Here is an 18,197-nt window from a genome sequence, read left to right on the forward strand (position 1 = left end):
AAAATTCCACCTATAAGGTGGCTTTTGACCAATGGAAAATTCCAGGTTGGTTTTTTTGGCCACATTCTTCCATACATACTGCACGGACAACTCCTTTTGATGCATTCAGCTCTGCAGCCTGGGCCTTCACAGCAGAAACTGTGAAGGCCCAAGCACCAGAACTAAATGCACCAAAAGAGGTTGTCCATGAAATAAGTATTGGGATAGTCTTTTCTCCCTCACGCAATAGCCTTTCTTATAATGCAATGTCTGTAATGTCACAAATAATTCTCTCTCTAATCAAAGAGTCTGTCACATTCCCAAAAGCACAGTTCTTACTCAGTCTCTTTAGCTCAGTAATATACTGATTTGCACTTTGTTCTGTTGTTTGTCTGCACATAAAAAAAAAAAATCAGTGTCTTTTAAGAGTCTCATTCTTTTTTGGCATGTAGTACTCACATTTAGACAGTATTTTTCTTAATTTCATATTTTGACCTTTTTGAAGGTAAAGTGTTACTAACAGTCAGGGCTTCCTCCCCAACAATATCCAAGGAGATAGATGGTTTGTCATTTTCTCTTCTGCCCCTGTGGCTGCTTAATACAACTCAAACCTTTGTCTGAACATCATCCATGGATTTGTAAACATTAATTGATTTACAATCCACCCAAGATTGTAATTATTTACAATTTACCTGTGAAGAGATGACCAAGAGATTAACAGCAAACATCAGTGGCTATTCTTAAATGCTGGCCTTAGCAACTTCACCCAGGATTACTCAATGAATTAGTGGTAGAGTCAGGAATAGAAGAGTCATCATAATGCAGTCTCTGTCTAAACACTACATATACCCATTCCCATACCTCTGAATTTCCTTGTCATAATGGGTTTATTTGACTGCATTGTGTGCTTCTGTGATTTAATTGTTTTGTTATTAGGGTAAGTAAAATAAAGCTGCAGCTTTTCTTTTGCTGTATTAGCGTGGTTTAATTACATTTAGGAAAGGCAAAAAGGAGAGTGGGAGCTTGCCAACATTAATGCTGGCTGTCATTCACAGCCCATTGATGACAAGGAGTTGAAAGCTTGGCAGTTATTCTGGTAATCAGCAACCTGCCTGATGACGAATGGAAAAGATGATGTGAAATATCCAGAAAGGGGAAAAAAAGTTTTCCAAAGAAAGAAAATACAAAATAAGAACAAAGGGTAAAACAAACAAACAAACAAATAAACCCTCAATATTAAGCACTAAATCCTTTTTTATACAGTATAAGTGAAAAACACTCTAAACACTCTTTAAAACAGTTGCTGTTATCAATGAAACATTCCATTAGAAGCTATTTTTAACATATATAAATATAAGTACAAGCAATAACTCAAAGTGATTTGGAAATAGGTATTTTTTTCAAAGTGATGAATATTTCACTGATGTGAAATGCAATCTTTTCATAATACATAATTCCTGGTCTTTTAAGATCCCAGTTATTCATAAACTCTGGTATCCCATCCAGAATATTAGTCTCTTTTTAATAGATAATAAATACTTATTTCATGTTATTAACATAAGCACCCTTTTTAACAATCTATAAAATATTACATTGAAGTGACTGCTGAGCTGTTGTCAAAGACAAATTGCAGCAAAATACACTTCCCACTTAATCCCACGGAAAAAACTCCTTCTTCAAAACTGGCTGACCCATAAAATAATCACTTACCGAACTCAAGTCTTTACAGAAATGCTGCAGTGTTTATATAAAGGAGAACAGATTTCAAGTGGTTATTTGGCTGCGCCTTATTAGGTAAAGTGGATGATCTGGGATTTTTCTATTTTGTTTGTCCTAATCTAAAATCTAATAATGGTCAACCACTTTGCTACACCCTTGTGTTGTTGTATGTTTGTATTTATTATTAATGTACATACTGATCTAATTCCAGACAACTTTATATAACTGTTTTTGGGATCCTGGATTCAGGTCATTAAGTATGGATCACGGACTATATTTTTTGTGACCGTTCTAGCAACAGGCTCTTTAGTATTCACAATTATTGTACCATAGTATTGAAAATAAGTACCTGATAACGGGCAATTACTTGTCCTAGCTTGTGAACTACTCAGGGATCACATCTTCTTTTGCATCTATACAGTTCCAGTGCAGAAATAATAGATAGCTTTTCAATCATAAGCAATTGGCGCCAATTTGAGATTTATTGGTGTAAAATGCTGACTGTACAGGACACTGTAAAGGAAACTTCTATTTATGTAATAGAAGGGTTACAGCACAATCATGGCTTGTGGATACTTTTTAAGGATTTAGATTGGATCTTTCGACTATTCCTTTATCTTTGGGAGTACAGACAGAAGAGAACAGCTTTTCATGATTGAAATAGGCCAACATATCTTTCATTGAAACAGCCTATGTTAACGAGAACGAATTGAATGACAAATTTATTGTAGCGTGGTAGCTATATATTTATTATGCTTATGCTTTAAAAATGCATGTTGGAGCTCTTTTGGAAATTCCTCTGGACTATTAGTGTCTAGATCTGTTTTTAAAAATCTGTGATTAAAAAACAAAACAAAGCAGGACAATAATCTTGTACATCTTTGTGTTATTAGCGTTCTCCTACCATCTAAAATTATTCTTTTAATCACTGAACGATAAAGTTAAAAATATGACTGTATTCCGAGAGTTGGTCCAGAGTGGACCATGGGACCTCCAGTAACCCTATCTGAATAGCTCATCTTACAGGACTTGGGATAATAAAAGACTTGAGACTGTTAAAAATAGAAAAAATGTTTGTAAAAACGTTTTGGTTTGGTTTGCCACCATTTTTTTTTTCTTTTTGACCTGTTCTAAAGATCCCATCTATTCTATCATTTTCCTTCCGATCACTGCCATATTTCAGCTCTCCTCTTTGCCTTCCTGAGCAAGTGGGCTGGCCAATATTCTCATTTTATTAATAGTTGGAACAGGGGGTGAGAATTAACCCAAGAAATCCCTCGCAAACCACTACTGACTATGGATGAATTCATGAATAAATGTTTAGAAGACAAATCCAGCACAGCTTCTCAACTGGTTTATTGATTAGGATGATAAGAAAACTTAACCAGTTACCCACACAAGATATTCGTTACCAGCCTTGCTTTGTTGTGAGCTTCAGCATATTTTATAGAGCAATGTTAGCGTATAACATCACAAAGTTCCTTTTTATAATTAATTTGTTTACAATTTAAAAGCCTATAGAATTAGTTTAGTCACACATGCTCATCTCAAAAGCAAAGTATTTTAAAAGAGGAACTTGACCTTTACCAGACAGGAACTAGACCCTTCCACCAGACCATTCTTAACAAAAATAACCATGCTAAAGGTCATGCTAATTTTAGCTTAGGCCAGCAGGCCCTTAACTCAGCTTATCTAAACAAGATGGGACCTTTGCTTACTATATAACACAAAAAATGCTTTATCCTATTAAACATGCAAGCTTAAATAAGCACGAACATCACCCTGCAGAGCAAGCAGGTCTCCAAATGTTTGCCTTCATCAGTATATAGTCAAGAGCCTGCCTGTTCTTGCTGTCACTTTCCTAGAACATTCCACCTTCTTTTGCCATCACTGTTCAGAAATATGTCCTAACTGTCACTAATCACCCAACAGTTTCACAGGAGTGACACTGCACTATCAATATCATCTTTGAGAACTTGGAGAGGCGAGGTGAAGTCCCAGGTGACTGGAAAAGGGTAGGAAGAGAATCCACATGCATCTATGTTTAAGAAAGGGAAGGAGGAGAATCTGGAGAATTACGGAACAGTCAGTCTGATATCTGTACCAGGAAAGATTATGGGGCAGTTCATCAAGGAGTCTATTTCTGAGCACCTGCGGTAGAAAACGCTGATCAGAAACAGCCAGCATGTATTCTTCAAGAACAAGTCATGCCAAACCCATCTGGATTTCCTCTATGGTAACAGGTTATATTGATGGAAGGAGAACAGTGGATGAGATTTTAGCAAGGCTTTTGACATTGTCTCCCACAACATTCTAAGGAAGGAAATGCAGACTAGACAAAACTTCTGTAAGGTGGATACAAAACTAGTTGGATCACTGTGCTCAGTGAGTAGTTATTAATGATCAAACGTGCATCTGTAAAGAGGTGTCAAGTGGAGTTCTCCAGGAGAACAACAGAAAGATAGTTCAGCTATTGAATGTTCTACCTGATATAGGACAGCTGAGAGGCAACCAATACATTTCAATCTACAATTAAGGGTTAGTGAAAGAAAATGCAAGCCCATTGACTCCTGCCATATGTAAATCAACACTGACCCAAATCAAAGCCCTTTCAAATCTGACTGTATTTCCACCAAAGAATTAACTCATATGAGAGTAAATCAAAGATGCAACAAATACAGACTTTGGTTTGGTTCTGATGCACTAAGTAATAACATCTGGCAGAGACAAAATTGACAATGGAATACCGACAGTAACTTAACATGCAGGGAGTTGTCAGTCTTATCTTGGCTGAAGAAGGAAAAGAGATGGTCAGTGAACAGCACGAGAGGCTTTGGGAGGTAGAACTCAGGGTGGTAGGGGGGAGGGAGTTGGGTAATAAAAGAGTGTGTTAGCGTGTAGATTCTGAAATTCTTTTTTTCCTCATTCATTTAATAATTAACATGTCTGTCTACAGTAATTTTTTGCTCTCTGTAACAATAGTTAGAAACAGGATATAAACACTTCTCTACTTTCAAGTATCAGTCGCTTTGCACACCCCAAAGGCAACTACAGTTTATCTTTAGAAAAGCTTTGTACTCCCATCAACTGCATCAAAATCACACTGCAAGTGCAATTTGACTTATGATTCCATACCGTTTCCAGAGTAACTGATAATCAATTTTTAATAAAAAGCTCCAAATCAGATTTATTAAAATATTTTCTCTTTTAAATAAGTAAATCCATTTAAAATTATAGTAACCTATAATACCTGAAATTATAGCAACCTATGCTAGGCCCTAAACATATCAAAAGTAATTAAAATAATTTAAATTAAACAACAAATAAAAAGTACATGCTTGCTCAAAGGAAGTCATAATACTGTCAGAAATCACAGATTAATCAGCTAAAATGAAGTACTAAACAAGAAGTAGCAATAGTCTATTTTACAGGTGCAGAGACTATTTTATTTTAGTTTACTTAGTTCAATTCAAAATTCAGAGCCAACAAAACTGACTGAGAATTGAAAAAGGAGGATAGCATGTTTTCTTCTAGTCTCCGAGTAGAAGCTGGTTGTTAGAAGACGAGCTCTAACAGCTCTTAATCTTGAAGGACACAGCAATCAGGAACAATCATTTCAATTACCACAGTATTAATAATACTTCTTTTGATTATTAAATGCTTTAAATGCAAACACAAACATATTTTAATATGTATTCAGAACATTTAAATTAATTCTACCTAATAAAAAAAATTAAAAATCCTCTTGCACTTGAGTTCCTTTCCATTGAACTAGAGCTTGACATAAGTAACAAGTAGAAATAACATTTAATACAGTTATAGTAAAAAAATAAAAGCATCACCTATCATTTTGTAATATAGGTAAGAACTGAGAATATGAATAAACATATTTTTCTCAGTTAGAAAAAAAATACTAAGTTTAGTTGAAATACTGATTTTGGTCATCAGCAGTCCCTCTGAGAGACTGTTGTCCTCATATAGTAGAGGGGAGTTATTGATGAGTCTGTACATAACTGAGGAGGCTGATCCAATATGCATGTTCACCTGCAGATGTAGCATAGTTATGGAAGCAAGGAGTAGATCCTGGTGATGCTGAGTCAAAGCTATTTTCCTTTGTCTCCTCTATCTGCCACCATAGTGAGATAAGTTTGCTAGACATAATCAATGCCTTATTGTTGGTCTGGAGTGTGTTGGTCAAGTATCTTGGTTTTCATGAAGCTGACAGTGAGTCCAAGCATTCCATATGCTTCACAGAAGCAATCAAAGGTAAACTAGAGCTCTTGAGTGGGCACACGTGACACAACTGTCAGCATACTGAAGATCATCTTGGATTTGGAACATAACTGGTTGATATTAAAGAAATTCCTGTTCTTGTGATTCTGGATGCTGACTCCAGGTGGAAATCTATCAGCAATGAGATGAAGAATAGCTGCAATATAAAGTGTGTTGGTGCAATTGTGCATCCTTTCTTGACTCCAGTTCTAATAGCTCATTTAGATGCAAACCAACATAGTTTCCAAGGAACGAGAACCAACTTTTCTAATATTAGGACATTAATAATGGATAAAAATTATATTAAGCTCTTCTATATTTTCATCTAAATATCTTAAAGTGTTTTTAAGATATTGCTTACTCACATTTTACAGGGGAAAGCTGAACACCCATATATACCAAGTTTTTTAAAAAGGGTGCCTGAAGTTAGTCTTCTACATCCTTACTTAGGCATCTAAATAAATTACTTGATTTCTGAGAAGGTTGAGCACGCTCCCAAAAGGTTGGGCACATTCTCAACAACAGTTTAACACAAGAGCTAGTCGGGAATTTTTTAGAGAACTTTTTTCTGTGTCTCAGAAAATACTGATGCATCAAAACCCAAAGTTTTGATGGAAAGATACTTGTTTGGAGAAGAAAGATTCAGATGGTAATTTCCTCAGTACTCAAAACACAGAAGGGCACGGCAGGGAAGAATTCACAGATTCTTCCCCAGTATTCAAACACAAAAAATGCCTTTTAATCCCCCTGCTGGGGCACTCTGAGATGCAGGAGGATAGAAATGTTTGCTTTAGCAGACCATTCACTGCTGGACTATTTGGAGATGGCATCTCTTATTTTAATGAAAAATGTCTACGGTTCTCAGTTTTTTGTTTCAGTGAAAAAAAAATCAAATCAAATTCTCCAAATCCTATTTGTTGGGGTAGGGGGAAGGTGATGAAACTGCTGTCTCCTTTTCCAACAGGCACTTTCAAAGGCAGGTGACCATTTGTATAACCCTTTTCCATTTCTCTTGGCATCTTTCAACGCACTGGTCCCTTAAGTGCTTCTGGTCCAGACAAGGTTCTTTGGGTAAATCTGATGTGTTTTATTAGATCAACTCAAATAACTGGAAAAATTCTTTGGAAGCTTTTGGCTATAAATACCATTTGTCAGGCTGCAGCTGGTGTGTGATGTTCCTGCAGCACACACCAACAGGGCCAGACAATCCCTTGGAATGCCCTCCCTTCTCAGCTTAGGGTAGCAATCCCTTAGCTGGGCAGGAGAAGGGACATTTTGGTCCAGGAAACCCCCAAGACAAAATCATTGCAGAATCATTGGAAGGGACCTCAGGAGGTCATGGAATCCAAGCAGGACCAGCCCCAACCAGACCACCCCAGCCAAGGATTGTACTCACCTGGGTCTTAACAACCTGTGTTTAAATCGATGATGGTAGAGCCTCTGCTAGCTTGGACCCTGCTCAGAGCTGGCACCTCAGGCAGCAAGACAGACCCCGGGGGGGGGGGAGTGCCCTGGCCTAGGTGCCCGCAGCAGCACCCTACTGCCTTGCAGGGAGGGAGCAGCGCGGCTCTAAGGCCCGACAGCCTGGAAACTTCCACCCTTTCTGCAAGGGGAGGAGGAAAGGCGCCAAGGGCTGGGGGGACGAGGGAGGAAGAAAGAAAAAAGTCCCTGTGACACTCCACGCCAGCGGGACCTGGAAATACCTTTCCCTCCTCCATCCCTGGGGTGGGTCTCTAAACACCCCTCCCCAGGGCTTCTCTAGTCCTGCAGGCACCGCAGGCGGGGCAGAGCCGGAGCAGAGCGCAGGAGCTTCCCCGGTGCAGCCAGGGCAGGGGGAGGATGCCTCCCCTGGCCCAGCATCAGCCCCAGCAGCAAGGGAGAGGGCGGGCGAGCCTGGGGGGAGGTGGTGCAGGAGGGGGGGTATTCCCGCCCCCCGGGCGGAGGAGCGGGATGCTGGCGGAGGAGGGAGGGAGGCAGGGGGCGGGCTCCGGGAGAAGGAGCCGCGGCAGCATGCAAAAAAACTCCAACCCACCCCCCCACAAAATGCTGCAATGTCTGCGCGGCAGCCCCAGTGGGCAGGGTAAGTGCTGGAGGCTCCCCCGAGCCGGGACTGCGGCGCGGGCGGAGCTGCCTGCTGTGCCGAGGGCGCCGGGGGGACCCGCGGGTCTGGAGCCCCCCGAGCGCCACCCCCACCCCCGCGCGCGCGCGCCCTCCCCCCAGGCCCCCGCGCGCGCCGGGTTTTGTTCCTCCCGAGCAGGCGGCCCCTGCTTGGCTCCCGCAGCCGTGGCCCTCGCCGGGGCCGTAGCCTGGAGAAGCGCTGCCGGCTGCGTGAGGCTGCGGAAGGTAAGCGTGGTCGCTGCCCCCGGCCCGGCCGCAACTTACTTTGTTTGCAGAGTTGCGGGCGCGGTGGGCGGAGGCGCCGCCAGAACAGCCCTTGCGGCGCGCCGGGGTCCTGGCCCCTGGCTGCCCTCTGCAGGGGAAGGGCTGGGGCGGGCTGGGAAAAGTTTCCTTTGCGGGGGCGGAGGATGAAAGACCTTGCAAAGTTTGGTGGCCGGCTGGAAAGCTGCATGGAGTATCAACTGCTGGGTGCGGGGCTGCCTGGGTCCCTGTCTTCTCCACAGGGGTATGGAGCGCTGTCTGTCTAGATATACCCATCTAGCTACAGCTAGGTCTATTTCTATAGCTGTATATCTGTATTTAACTGGATTTACATAGATATTTCTATAGCTATCTATCACTAGATCTAGATATAGCTTATCTATCTACATATATCTATATAGGTAGCTATGGATGGATAGATATATCTATAGCTAGCTATAGATCTAGATCTATAGATATATATCTGTAGCTATCGATCTGTAGATGTGGACATTGATTTGGAGTCTCTTTTAACTGCTTTAGCTTGTGTCAATGAAGGACAGCACTGTGAACATGCTGCACTTTTTATCCAGCCTTTTATTTTCCTGGGTCGAAGGTATCTCACACAGAGCAGTCTGCATAGCGAGCATCTGGCTGCTAAACTAGGAAAAAAACCCCCGACTCTCCATGGTGCCTTCTAGGATTTGAAGCAGTCCATCAGGGTTTCCCAAGAAAAGCAGGAGTTGGAGGATTCTCTGTAGACCTTCCATTTCTTCCGACTGGCACATGCAAACTGTCTGCTAATGCTTAGGCTATGAAGATCCTTTCTGGACGTCCGTGTTAAAATTAACTGGGAATTTACTTAGAATATGGTCTAAAACTGTTTTGTTGACCTTGATAAAAGAGCAAGCTAGCCAGGATGGTTAAACTTTGGAAGTGACTACTGACATAAACTAACAGGTTATTTTTTTTCCCCAAAGGATATCAGGCTATATTTTTAATACAGATTTGTGTATGTTATGCATGCATCTAAAATCAGCCTTGGAAGAAGAAAGGTCTGTCTTTTCCAAAAACTAAGGAGCCATTAAATGCTTTTAATCCGCAATGGAGTTCTAGTTTGCAGTAGGACCCATGCATAATAAGCTGTTTCATGATGCCAGACATACTGTAAATTGCCTCAGTGCATTACATGGATGCTATTATCTGAGATTTTATTTGACATAAGGCTTTTCTTGAAAATGTTACATTAGTGAGTATAGAAAAGATTATAAATACGTTAATTAACCAATACATATCATTCGAACTGTAATTTACCCAGGGAGTTTTGCTTTTGTGACTTATTTTATTACCTCAGGGTACAGGAAATCTTGATTACATGAACAGCTTTAAAATTTCTACCTACTGGTAAATATATATTAAACACACTCCTACCACTCTTCTTTGGTCTAATTAAAAGTTGAATTACGGCTAATAAATTGCCTCCCTGTGTTCACACACAAAAAATAGCCACTTTTGAGATTTACAGATGTGTTTGGTGGACTAGAGCAAATCTAATGCCTGTTTCAGAATCTTCCATTACACTGGGATTTTTAGCATATTTGAAATGATGTTAGCTTGTGATGCAAAGCCATAAGGATAAGGAAAGGCAAAGTTGATTTTTGTTTAAACAGGCTGTGCTTTTTATTTAATTCTGCATGTTCATTACAGGAGCGGTTAGTATCAATGGAGAGAGGGTTAGAGTTCTGATCAAACACACACAGCCTTTTCTGACATCAAGGGCATGTGTAGATGAAACGGGGGCCCTAAATTGAAATGGTGGGTTTTTAAAAACACCGCATCAATTTAGGGCCAATTAAACCCCTGTGTCGTGCACACACCTGACTTACCTGCCTCTCTGGTGGCAGGGAGGAGAGGGCGAGGGAAGCACCGGACCCCTGCACAGCTCAGGCAGGCTTGGTGGGGGGGTGGCGGAGATCAGGCCACTTTTCTTGGGCAGAGCCTGCCTTCCCGGGCTGTTGCCAGGCTGCCACTAGGCTGCCTGCAAGGCTTCCTGCAGAGTCACAGAGCTGCACAGATCCCAGTGCTTCGCTCTGCGGCTGTAGGGGTAGCAAACTAAAACTCGTTGGAGGAGTTAAAAATATATTAAAATGTCTGTCACTAGCCATGAAGCTTATAGATTTTGTTTATTGTCATTAATGACAAGATTAATGTAAATACTTGGAGGAGTTTTAGTTTGCTGCTCCCCAAGTCATTTAAGGTTCATTATGCCGCCAAATTTCCTGCAGCAGCTGGAATTAATGTACAATAGGCCACCAAGGCATGCAAACACCAAAACCATTAGAGCAGTGCAGAAGCATTTAGCCTGCTTTAAAGTGTTGTGCACATGCCCCTCGTTTCATCTACACACAGCCCAAGTCTTCTGCTTCTTGAGAAAAATAGTTCCCCAAATGTATTGTTTTGTAGTCTTTTCTGTTGTAATGAACAGAAGGCTCAAATTAAAGGGTGATGTGTATGGTAATGGTAAATGAATTACCGTATTGACATAGACAGGAGTGTAAATTCGTGTAACTAGTTTAGGTTCTGTGACTGAAGTTTCCTGTTCATCTAATGAGTATCCACCCACTTCTGCAGAGACCACCTCCAGAAGAGCCATGTAGTTTATTCTACATGTCTATTTACTCTGTGACTTCCTTGTTAAAACTGTCGACAAGTATGCGAGTTGCAAAGTGATGCAACACAAGGCATTACAATAGGACTACCAAATACCTACCACCTTCCAGTTGCATTGAACTGGGATTGATGCATTATACTGAATTGTATTTATTTATTTATTGATTAGCTTTTTATATATAAAGTACTTAATTTTTGGTCACTACATGAAATAGCAAGAGAGTCTTTAATTTCTCTATCCATAAATTGAGTGGTTGTAACTTTGTCTGAGAACAAAATAATCTATATTGTCTTGTATGTTATTTTTTAAAATTAGTGTAGAGTTTTTGTTCTAACCCTGAATATTATTGATTACCTTTATCAGAAATAATATACTTTTTAAAATTTAAGATAGGAGTTGTGTTAGATTACTTCACTGTCCCCTCTTTAGTCTGTCTCCAGAAGCCTGTGTTTTGGGCATAATCTTCTTCCAGTTAAAATACACATGAATTCAATGCTTGTGAAAGTGACAATGACAGCAATGAAAACTGATTCTTGTCTCTTCTTCTATATAGAAATGATACATTGTGGATGACAGCAAAGCTGTTTCTGCTAATGAGTAGCCACCTGCTTCTGCAGTGACCACCACCTCTAGAGGAGTCAAGCACACGTTTCCCTTGCTTTATGCAAGTTCTGTATGTGTGAATTCACTCTTACATGATGACCCTTTTTATACTAAAAATTTATTATATGCAAGGTGAATTCACTGTTATGTGATCGGTGTGGTGGAAGCCTGCAGTCAGCTCCTTTGTGCGGTGCATTGTGGGAGTGACACGCACCAAAATATAGTCTACTGTGTGGATCTGTGCTCCTTGCTCATGGTCTGCGACACATATTTCTGTAGTTGCCATCCCCATTATGATAGTGCCCTGTGCTTGTGTGTACTGTCTGCTGTTGCTGCATACCAACATTGGTAGAAATGGGTCTGGGGTCTACGTCTTGGAATGTATCCCTGTTAGTTACATTCTAAAGTGGGTTCCCTGTATGTAAATTTGAGTTATGCACCACTTTCCAGGAATGCATGTACAGTATAAAGCAAGGGAAACCTATAGTTTATTTTTTATGTCTAGTTCCTCTGTTACTTCCTTGTTGAAACTGTCAGCAAGTGTGCCAGTTACAAAGTGGTGTGACACAAAGAATTATGTTAGGAGTACCAAATAACCATCACTTCACATAGTTGCTTCCAGTCACAACTGATCTAGGATTGAGATGTTATTCTGACCTTTTATTTATTTATTTATTACATGTGAAGTGCTTAAGTTTTGGTCACTGAGTAAAATAGCATTTAATTTTTTTGGGAGCAGTATCATGTCCCTCAAGGTTATTTGTCTACATTTGATTGTATTTAATTACATAAATGATTGTTAGCTTTGATATGATAAGGCTTGGTCAGAACATATATTAAAATGTCTCTCACAAGCCATGAAGCTTATCATAGATTTTTAGTTTATTTTCATTAATGACAAGATTAATGCAAATGTCATAACCATATTTTTTAAAGTCATATGTTCCTGATTCTTACCCCAAATATATATATGTAATACATGCAGTCTATCTCCTCTTGTGGTCAATGAGTTTTACAACTCAGAGACTGAAGCTGGGAGAGCAGCTGGAAAAGTAGTTTAAGTAGAGACCAATGCAACCTAATATTTTGTGTAGCCTTGACTAGATTTCCCTGTGTTCTGTGCTGATTGGATGTTTTCTCCAGCTCTGCACTAGCACTACACTTCTCATCTTCCAACCCTTCCCTTGCTTCTCCTTAAGCTCCCTACGTTTTCTCTTCTATTGTCTTTCCATGTAGCCAATTCCTTTCTAATCCACCCCTCATCCCTCCCCCAAATCATGGAACTAATGTAATGTTTCTACGCTCACACCAACCAATCTACTTTTTGGTGTAGCTTTTTCCCCTTACCTTTTTTTTCTATTAGGACTATGCATGCTTTGCACAAGGACTCTAGTGCTCGGTGTTTGCATATTTCCTAGCACAGTGAGGCCTTGCTCTTGGTAGGTCCCTAGGTACTACCAGAACAATAATAAATAAAAATAATGCCACTGACATTACCAGAGTCCCAAATACTTAATTCCCTTTGCTGGTCCTGTAGTAGTAACTAACAAATTCTTCTCACAGGGCTTGTCTTTATTGTACTGTTAGCTCGATTTATAACTCACGTTTTGTCCTTAACCTGAATCCTGTCCTCACACAAAAAATCTGTAGTAAAAATTAGGTGGTGACTTAGACTTAACCTAGCTAACTGTTTGGGTCTTGAAGTGCTGGTGACACTCCACTTATTAATGAATCTGCCTGGGTTATAGCTAGAGCTGGGAGAAATGTTTCAGCTAAAAATTATTTTTTTTTGATGAAACATATGTTGAGTACTGCCTAATCATTTTGAAATTCTGTTTTATTTTCACTGAGTTCATGAAGAAAACTAGCAAAATACAAGAAAGCCTAAATATTTTGTTTTATTATAAGTGGTTTTGATCCAGAAAGACTTTTTGATTTTCCCCTCACTTTTGTGAAGAAAAATAAATGATCTAAAAATGCTCTTTTTGGGACTCAATGAAACCTTTTTGCTTAAATTAAAATCAAAAGATTTTAGACTTTTTGAAGTGCCAGTGGATGTAAAAACCCCCCTAAATAAACAGATATTCACATAGCTATAATTACTGCTTCTTGGGTGCATCTACACAAGGTGTTTACTGTGGAGTTGCCTAATTAGCTCTGCAGTAAACATCTCAACATCTACATGTGCAATGCTATTAGGGCAGAGTAAACTAAGTGCTGTAGGTTAGTATTTGTAAATTTAAGTATTATCCTATGGTGGAGTTTTTTACTTCACAGCAACACGTGTAAATGCTGATGGGGCTCACTGGGGAACAAGGATGCTTCAGTGCAGGGGCTGCCTGTTGGCTAACCCTTCACTGAAGCCCCCTTGTGCCCTAGCCAGGCCCTCTGCAGCACATTTGAGCTGAGTCGGAGCTGCCCTGGGCTGGCAGGCTGACTCCCAGGTCTCTTGCCAGCTGAGGCTGCTCCATCCTGGCTCAATGTGCTGCGGTCCCAGGTCAATGTTCTCCAACCTGGTTCAATATGCTGTGATCCTGGGTGCCCAGGAGCAATAAACTCCTGTACTATACACGCTGGAGTTTATTGCACAATAATTTCATAAGCCCCTCAACTGCTGGTCTAAACACTTTGTGTAGCTCTAATGTTTTTTACCAGTGTGCTGCATTTGCTTTAGCTATCTGAGCTTGGGCCGAGTAACTTGAATGCATTAACTAAAGCAGTGGTTCTCAGCATTTTTTGTACTAGGACCCATCTGTAAACATCAATGGCCAGTCCCAACCCAATAAATAGTTTAAGTAGAAAACAGCTCCCTGGCTCTGCCCGTGCTCTTCACTCCCTATCCACAGCCCTGCATCCCCTAGCCCTGCTGGTGCCTCTGACTCCTGACTCACTCACCCAAGGTTCCAGCCCTGCAGTATATGGGGTAGGGGTTGTGTGTGGGGTATTGGGGGGCATGAGCACCCCCAGATTTGTGCATCCACAGAGGGCATGGGGCTGCAGCCTGCCTGGACCAAGGCAGGAGCTGCCTATGTAGTCCAGAGGGTAGAACCCAGCATGGGAGGGCAGAGCAAGGTGGTGAGACTTGTTGCTGCCGCTGCTGGGACACGCATGTCAGCTGAGCTGCCAGCAGCGCAAGGAGTAATGGATGGGGGTTAGGTGGGGCCCGCTGCCCTTGCCTCCTCCCACTGCCAGCAATTCGCACGCTGGGCTGTACTTCTACCCCAGGGGGGAGGGGGAGGAGAAGCAGCACCAGCAGTCTGAGGGTAGAGCAATTGAGATGAGTCAGTTTCATAGTCTAACTAGCATCCACTAATGCATTGCTTCAGTGTTTGAGACAAGGACAGAGGGGGTCATCTACTTGTAGTGTTTCTTCAGCTGGATAACATGGGCAGTTCTTTTATATGTATGCACAGCTGCGAGAGCCAAATTCTCCCTCCTATACTCCTAGAAGTTGTCACACCGAAGCTGGTTGGATTACTTGTGTGAATTAAGCAGGCAGACCTTTGCATATCTATATGTTGTGAAGCCAATTTGGCCAATTTTTGCAAAACAACCCAGATAATTTAGTGTCTGTTTGTAAAGTACAAAAGGATGCCTGAGAATTGATATTCTCATTTTTTAGTTTAAGCCAGCCTCCATACACTGGTATATTGCAGATACGATGTTTATTATTTACATGTAAAGTTCCTAACAGTTTAATTTATCCTGAAAATACTTTAATGTCCGAATAAAATGACAAACCTAGATTTAGGACTAAAAAATAGATTCAAATCATCATGACGCTTATTTGCTGCTTTGAGGGGTTTTGGTAAATTTTCCGTACAACCCTATACATTTACAATTATTTTTTCTCAGACTGGATATTGATGTTTTGTGAGTTTAGAGTTTTTCTGTAGTACATGCTTATAAATCCCAGTAATAATATAGCAAAGTTTGGAGTCCATTTGGAAAGGAAGAGAGATTCTTAGGTCACAAGGAGAGAGTATTGCAGCTCTTAAATATATATTTAAATTTCCTTGACTGGAATTAATTCAATTAGACTAAGCATCTCTAAAGTTTATTTTGGGATATAATCTATCTATTTATCTCTCTGAAAGAGGACTTGGTTTATACTTTTAGGATCTGTATCCATTTTAATATTTTATTCAAGTATGACACATGTTGAATACTTTTAGCAAGACCTAATTTGAAGCCATTAAAATATATTTAGCTTTGCTCAGTGCTCATTGTATTTGTATACATAAGTATTCTACTATTTTTAAAATCTAAAATACCTTAAGTGTTTATGGCATATTATAAAATAGAATTTATGCAAAGTTCAAAATGAAAACAAAGCAGTAATATTGGTCTGTATTATATTTTAACATTTAAGGAATAAATAAGCAGGTGTCTGTGTAGCCCAGGACATGATTCTTTAAGTAGTATTGTTAAAAATTAAATAAAATAAATTACATCTTCATGAGAAGAAGTCCAATTAGGGAGGGGGGGAGTGGATTAGAAAAAGTAATTTAAAATTAATAGTTCTGATTAAAATAAAACATGCTAAAAGTTGTGTAGGTGGTTTGTATTTTAAACTGATGCTAGATTACATATCAGGCAAAATATTGCACATTCCATTGTGTTCTGAACATAGTCACCTGCTTCCTTTGTCTGCCTGTCTGCATGAGGGATGTCTGGCATGTGTGAATGCAGTATTTCTCTTGGTGAAACTCCCTGGAAGTGGACAAGGAAGCAGAGTTTAAAAGGGTAAAGCAATGTATCCTTTTTCTTCCTTTATAGTGTGGTTATCCATATAATCTTTCCTTGATAATTCCACCTAGTGAGTGCATTATTTTAAAAGCAAATAATGACAATAACACTTGCAATAGCTAACTTATGTGTGAGAGCAATGAAGGAAAACTAATTTGAAGAAAATTATTTTAAGAATTTTTTTCACATATAATTTGACAGGTAGCTATAAACTACAGGATATTTTTGTTTTATACCATGAAAAATAACTTCCTTTTTCACACTTGGCCGAGGCAAGTCCAGTTCTGAAAAATAAGTCTTATTTAATCACCGAAGAATATTTTACATTTTACAAAGCAGAAACTTGCTCTAAGTGGTGAAAACAAATCTGTAAAAGGTTTGATGAGATGCCTAGGTACCACAACACTTGGATGTCTAGAAGATCCTAATATCTGCAAGTAATTCAGGATTAGAGATAGAGTTTTCTGTTATATTTGAGGTGAAAATACCTTTGGTATTTGTAAAGAAAATAAATTGATAGTACTAAATGGTATTTCTCTTATATAGGTTAGCTGCATTAGCTACATGTTCCATTAGATCAGGGGCAAGCACTTATTTTGGACAGAAGGCCACTTACTGAGTTTTAACAAGCCATCGAGGGCTGCATGATAGGCAGCCAGGGGTAGATAAATATTAATTTTCTAAATTTTTTAGGGGCCCTGCAGGCTGGATAGAATGGCCTGGCAGGCCGCATCCAGCCCCTGGGCCGCATTTTTCCCACCCCTGCGTTAGACACATCTGCTAACCACAAGAAAAATCCTTACACTTCTAGAAAAGACCCAGTAATCAAATAGAATGAACAGTTACATAGAAATCTTGCCCCCCCTGAAACTAACTCCCCTTAGTAAAGACTTAGAGTGATGCGACTTAGAGAGCTAGCTTCCCAGTTAGAGATAGTAGTATATGGCTCTCCGCCCTTCAATGCAAATGTGACAGGTGGGCGGGACCCGAAGTCCCGCCCCCTTCGCTCCACCCCTTTCCCCTTTTATGGTGTGTGACGTCAACAGCCACACCCCCTGACCCCGGTCACATGGTGCATGACATCAGCAACTCCGCCCCTGACCCCGGTCACGTGGTGCATGACATCAGCAACTCTGCCCCTGACCCCGGTCACATGGTGCGTGACATCAGCAACTCTACCCCTGACCCCAATCACATGGTGCGTGACATCAGCAACTCCGCCCCTGACCCCAAACACATGGTGTGTGACACCAACACCACATGGTTCATAACATCAGAAGGACAACCCAGGCAGACCCTCAAAGCCCAACCCCTCATGCTGCAAGATCCGCCCTAGATCACATGGTGCTGTTATGGCCTATCAGGTCCCTGACCACTAAACAGAAGTTGAGAATTTGGAAGATGGTGTCTTTGTGCTGTGGTTTAAATTTGTCCACAAGTGTTTGAATGCACCACACGGGTGTTATTGTGGGGGTAAGTGTAGGGGGGGAACGGTTAACAGACATGTCTACACAGGAGGCTATGTTAAAGGAAGTTTATTACTCTCCTGGTGAAGCTGGTAGTTTTGGTGGGGTGAACGCGTTTTTTGAAGCTACCAAAAGGCAGAATAAGTTCCTGAACAGAAGTGGGGTGGCCGCCTGGCTTTCAGACCAGGATGCTTATACCCTGCACAAACCGGCAAGAAGACATTTTAAAAGAAACAAGACTGTTGTGTCAGATATTGATGCACAATGGCAGGCAGATTTGGTGGATATGCAGCAGTTTTCTAAACACAACAGAGGGGTTAAGTTCATCTTAACAGCGATAGACATATTATCAAAGTATGCGTGGGCTGTGGGTCTAAAAG

The 18,197-nt window shown here is 40.6% G+C and overlaps 1 protein-coding gene and 1 long non-coding RNA gene across 8 annotated transcripts in view; one reads left to right on the top strand and one right to left on the bottom strand.

Annotated features, from left to right (window-relative positions):
* Positions 1 to 1,215: 1,215 nt before the first annotated feature.
* Positions 1,216 to 7,622, bottom strand: LOC109284530 (uncharacterized). The gene is made up of 2 exons (XR_002092021.2): positions 7,367 to 7,622; positions 1,216 to 6,102 (listed from the first exon to the last, which is right to left on the bottom strand). It is a non-coding gene; the product is annotated as an uncharacterized LOC109284530 (long non-coding RNA).
* Positions 7,623 to 7,960: 338 nt separating this feature from the next.
* Positions 7,961 to 18,197, top strand: part of MPPED1 (metallophosphoesterase domain containing 1) — a 94,074-nt gene continuing 83,837 nt past the window's right edge. The window contains exon 1 of one of the 7 annotated variants that reach the window (XM_059726632.1): positions 7,961 to 8,050. Coding sequence is in view for 2 of the 7 variants with exons in the window: in XM_059726637.1 (XP_059582620.1) it covers positions 8,496 to 8,593 (98 nt within the window). In the remaining 5 variants the exon portion in view is untranslated. Of the gene's footprint in view, positions 8,051 to 8,226; positions 8,314 to 8,480; positions 8,594 to 18,197 lie in introns of those variants that run through there. The other 6 variants (XM_059726634.1, XM_059726641.1, XM_059726633.1 and 3 more) reach the window with 6 other exon arrangements.

The sequence above is a fragment of the Alligator mississippiensis genome, chromosome 4, assembly GCF_030867095.1.
Source record: "Alligator mississippiensis isolate rAllMis1 chromosome 4, rAllMis1, whole genome shotgun sequence".
In the NCBI taxonomy this organism is placed as follows: Eukaryota; Metazoa; Chordata; order Crocodylia; family Alligatoridae; genus Alligator; species Alligator mississippiensis.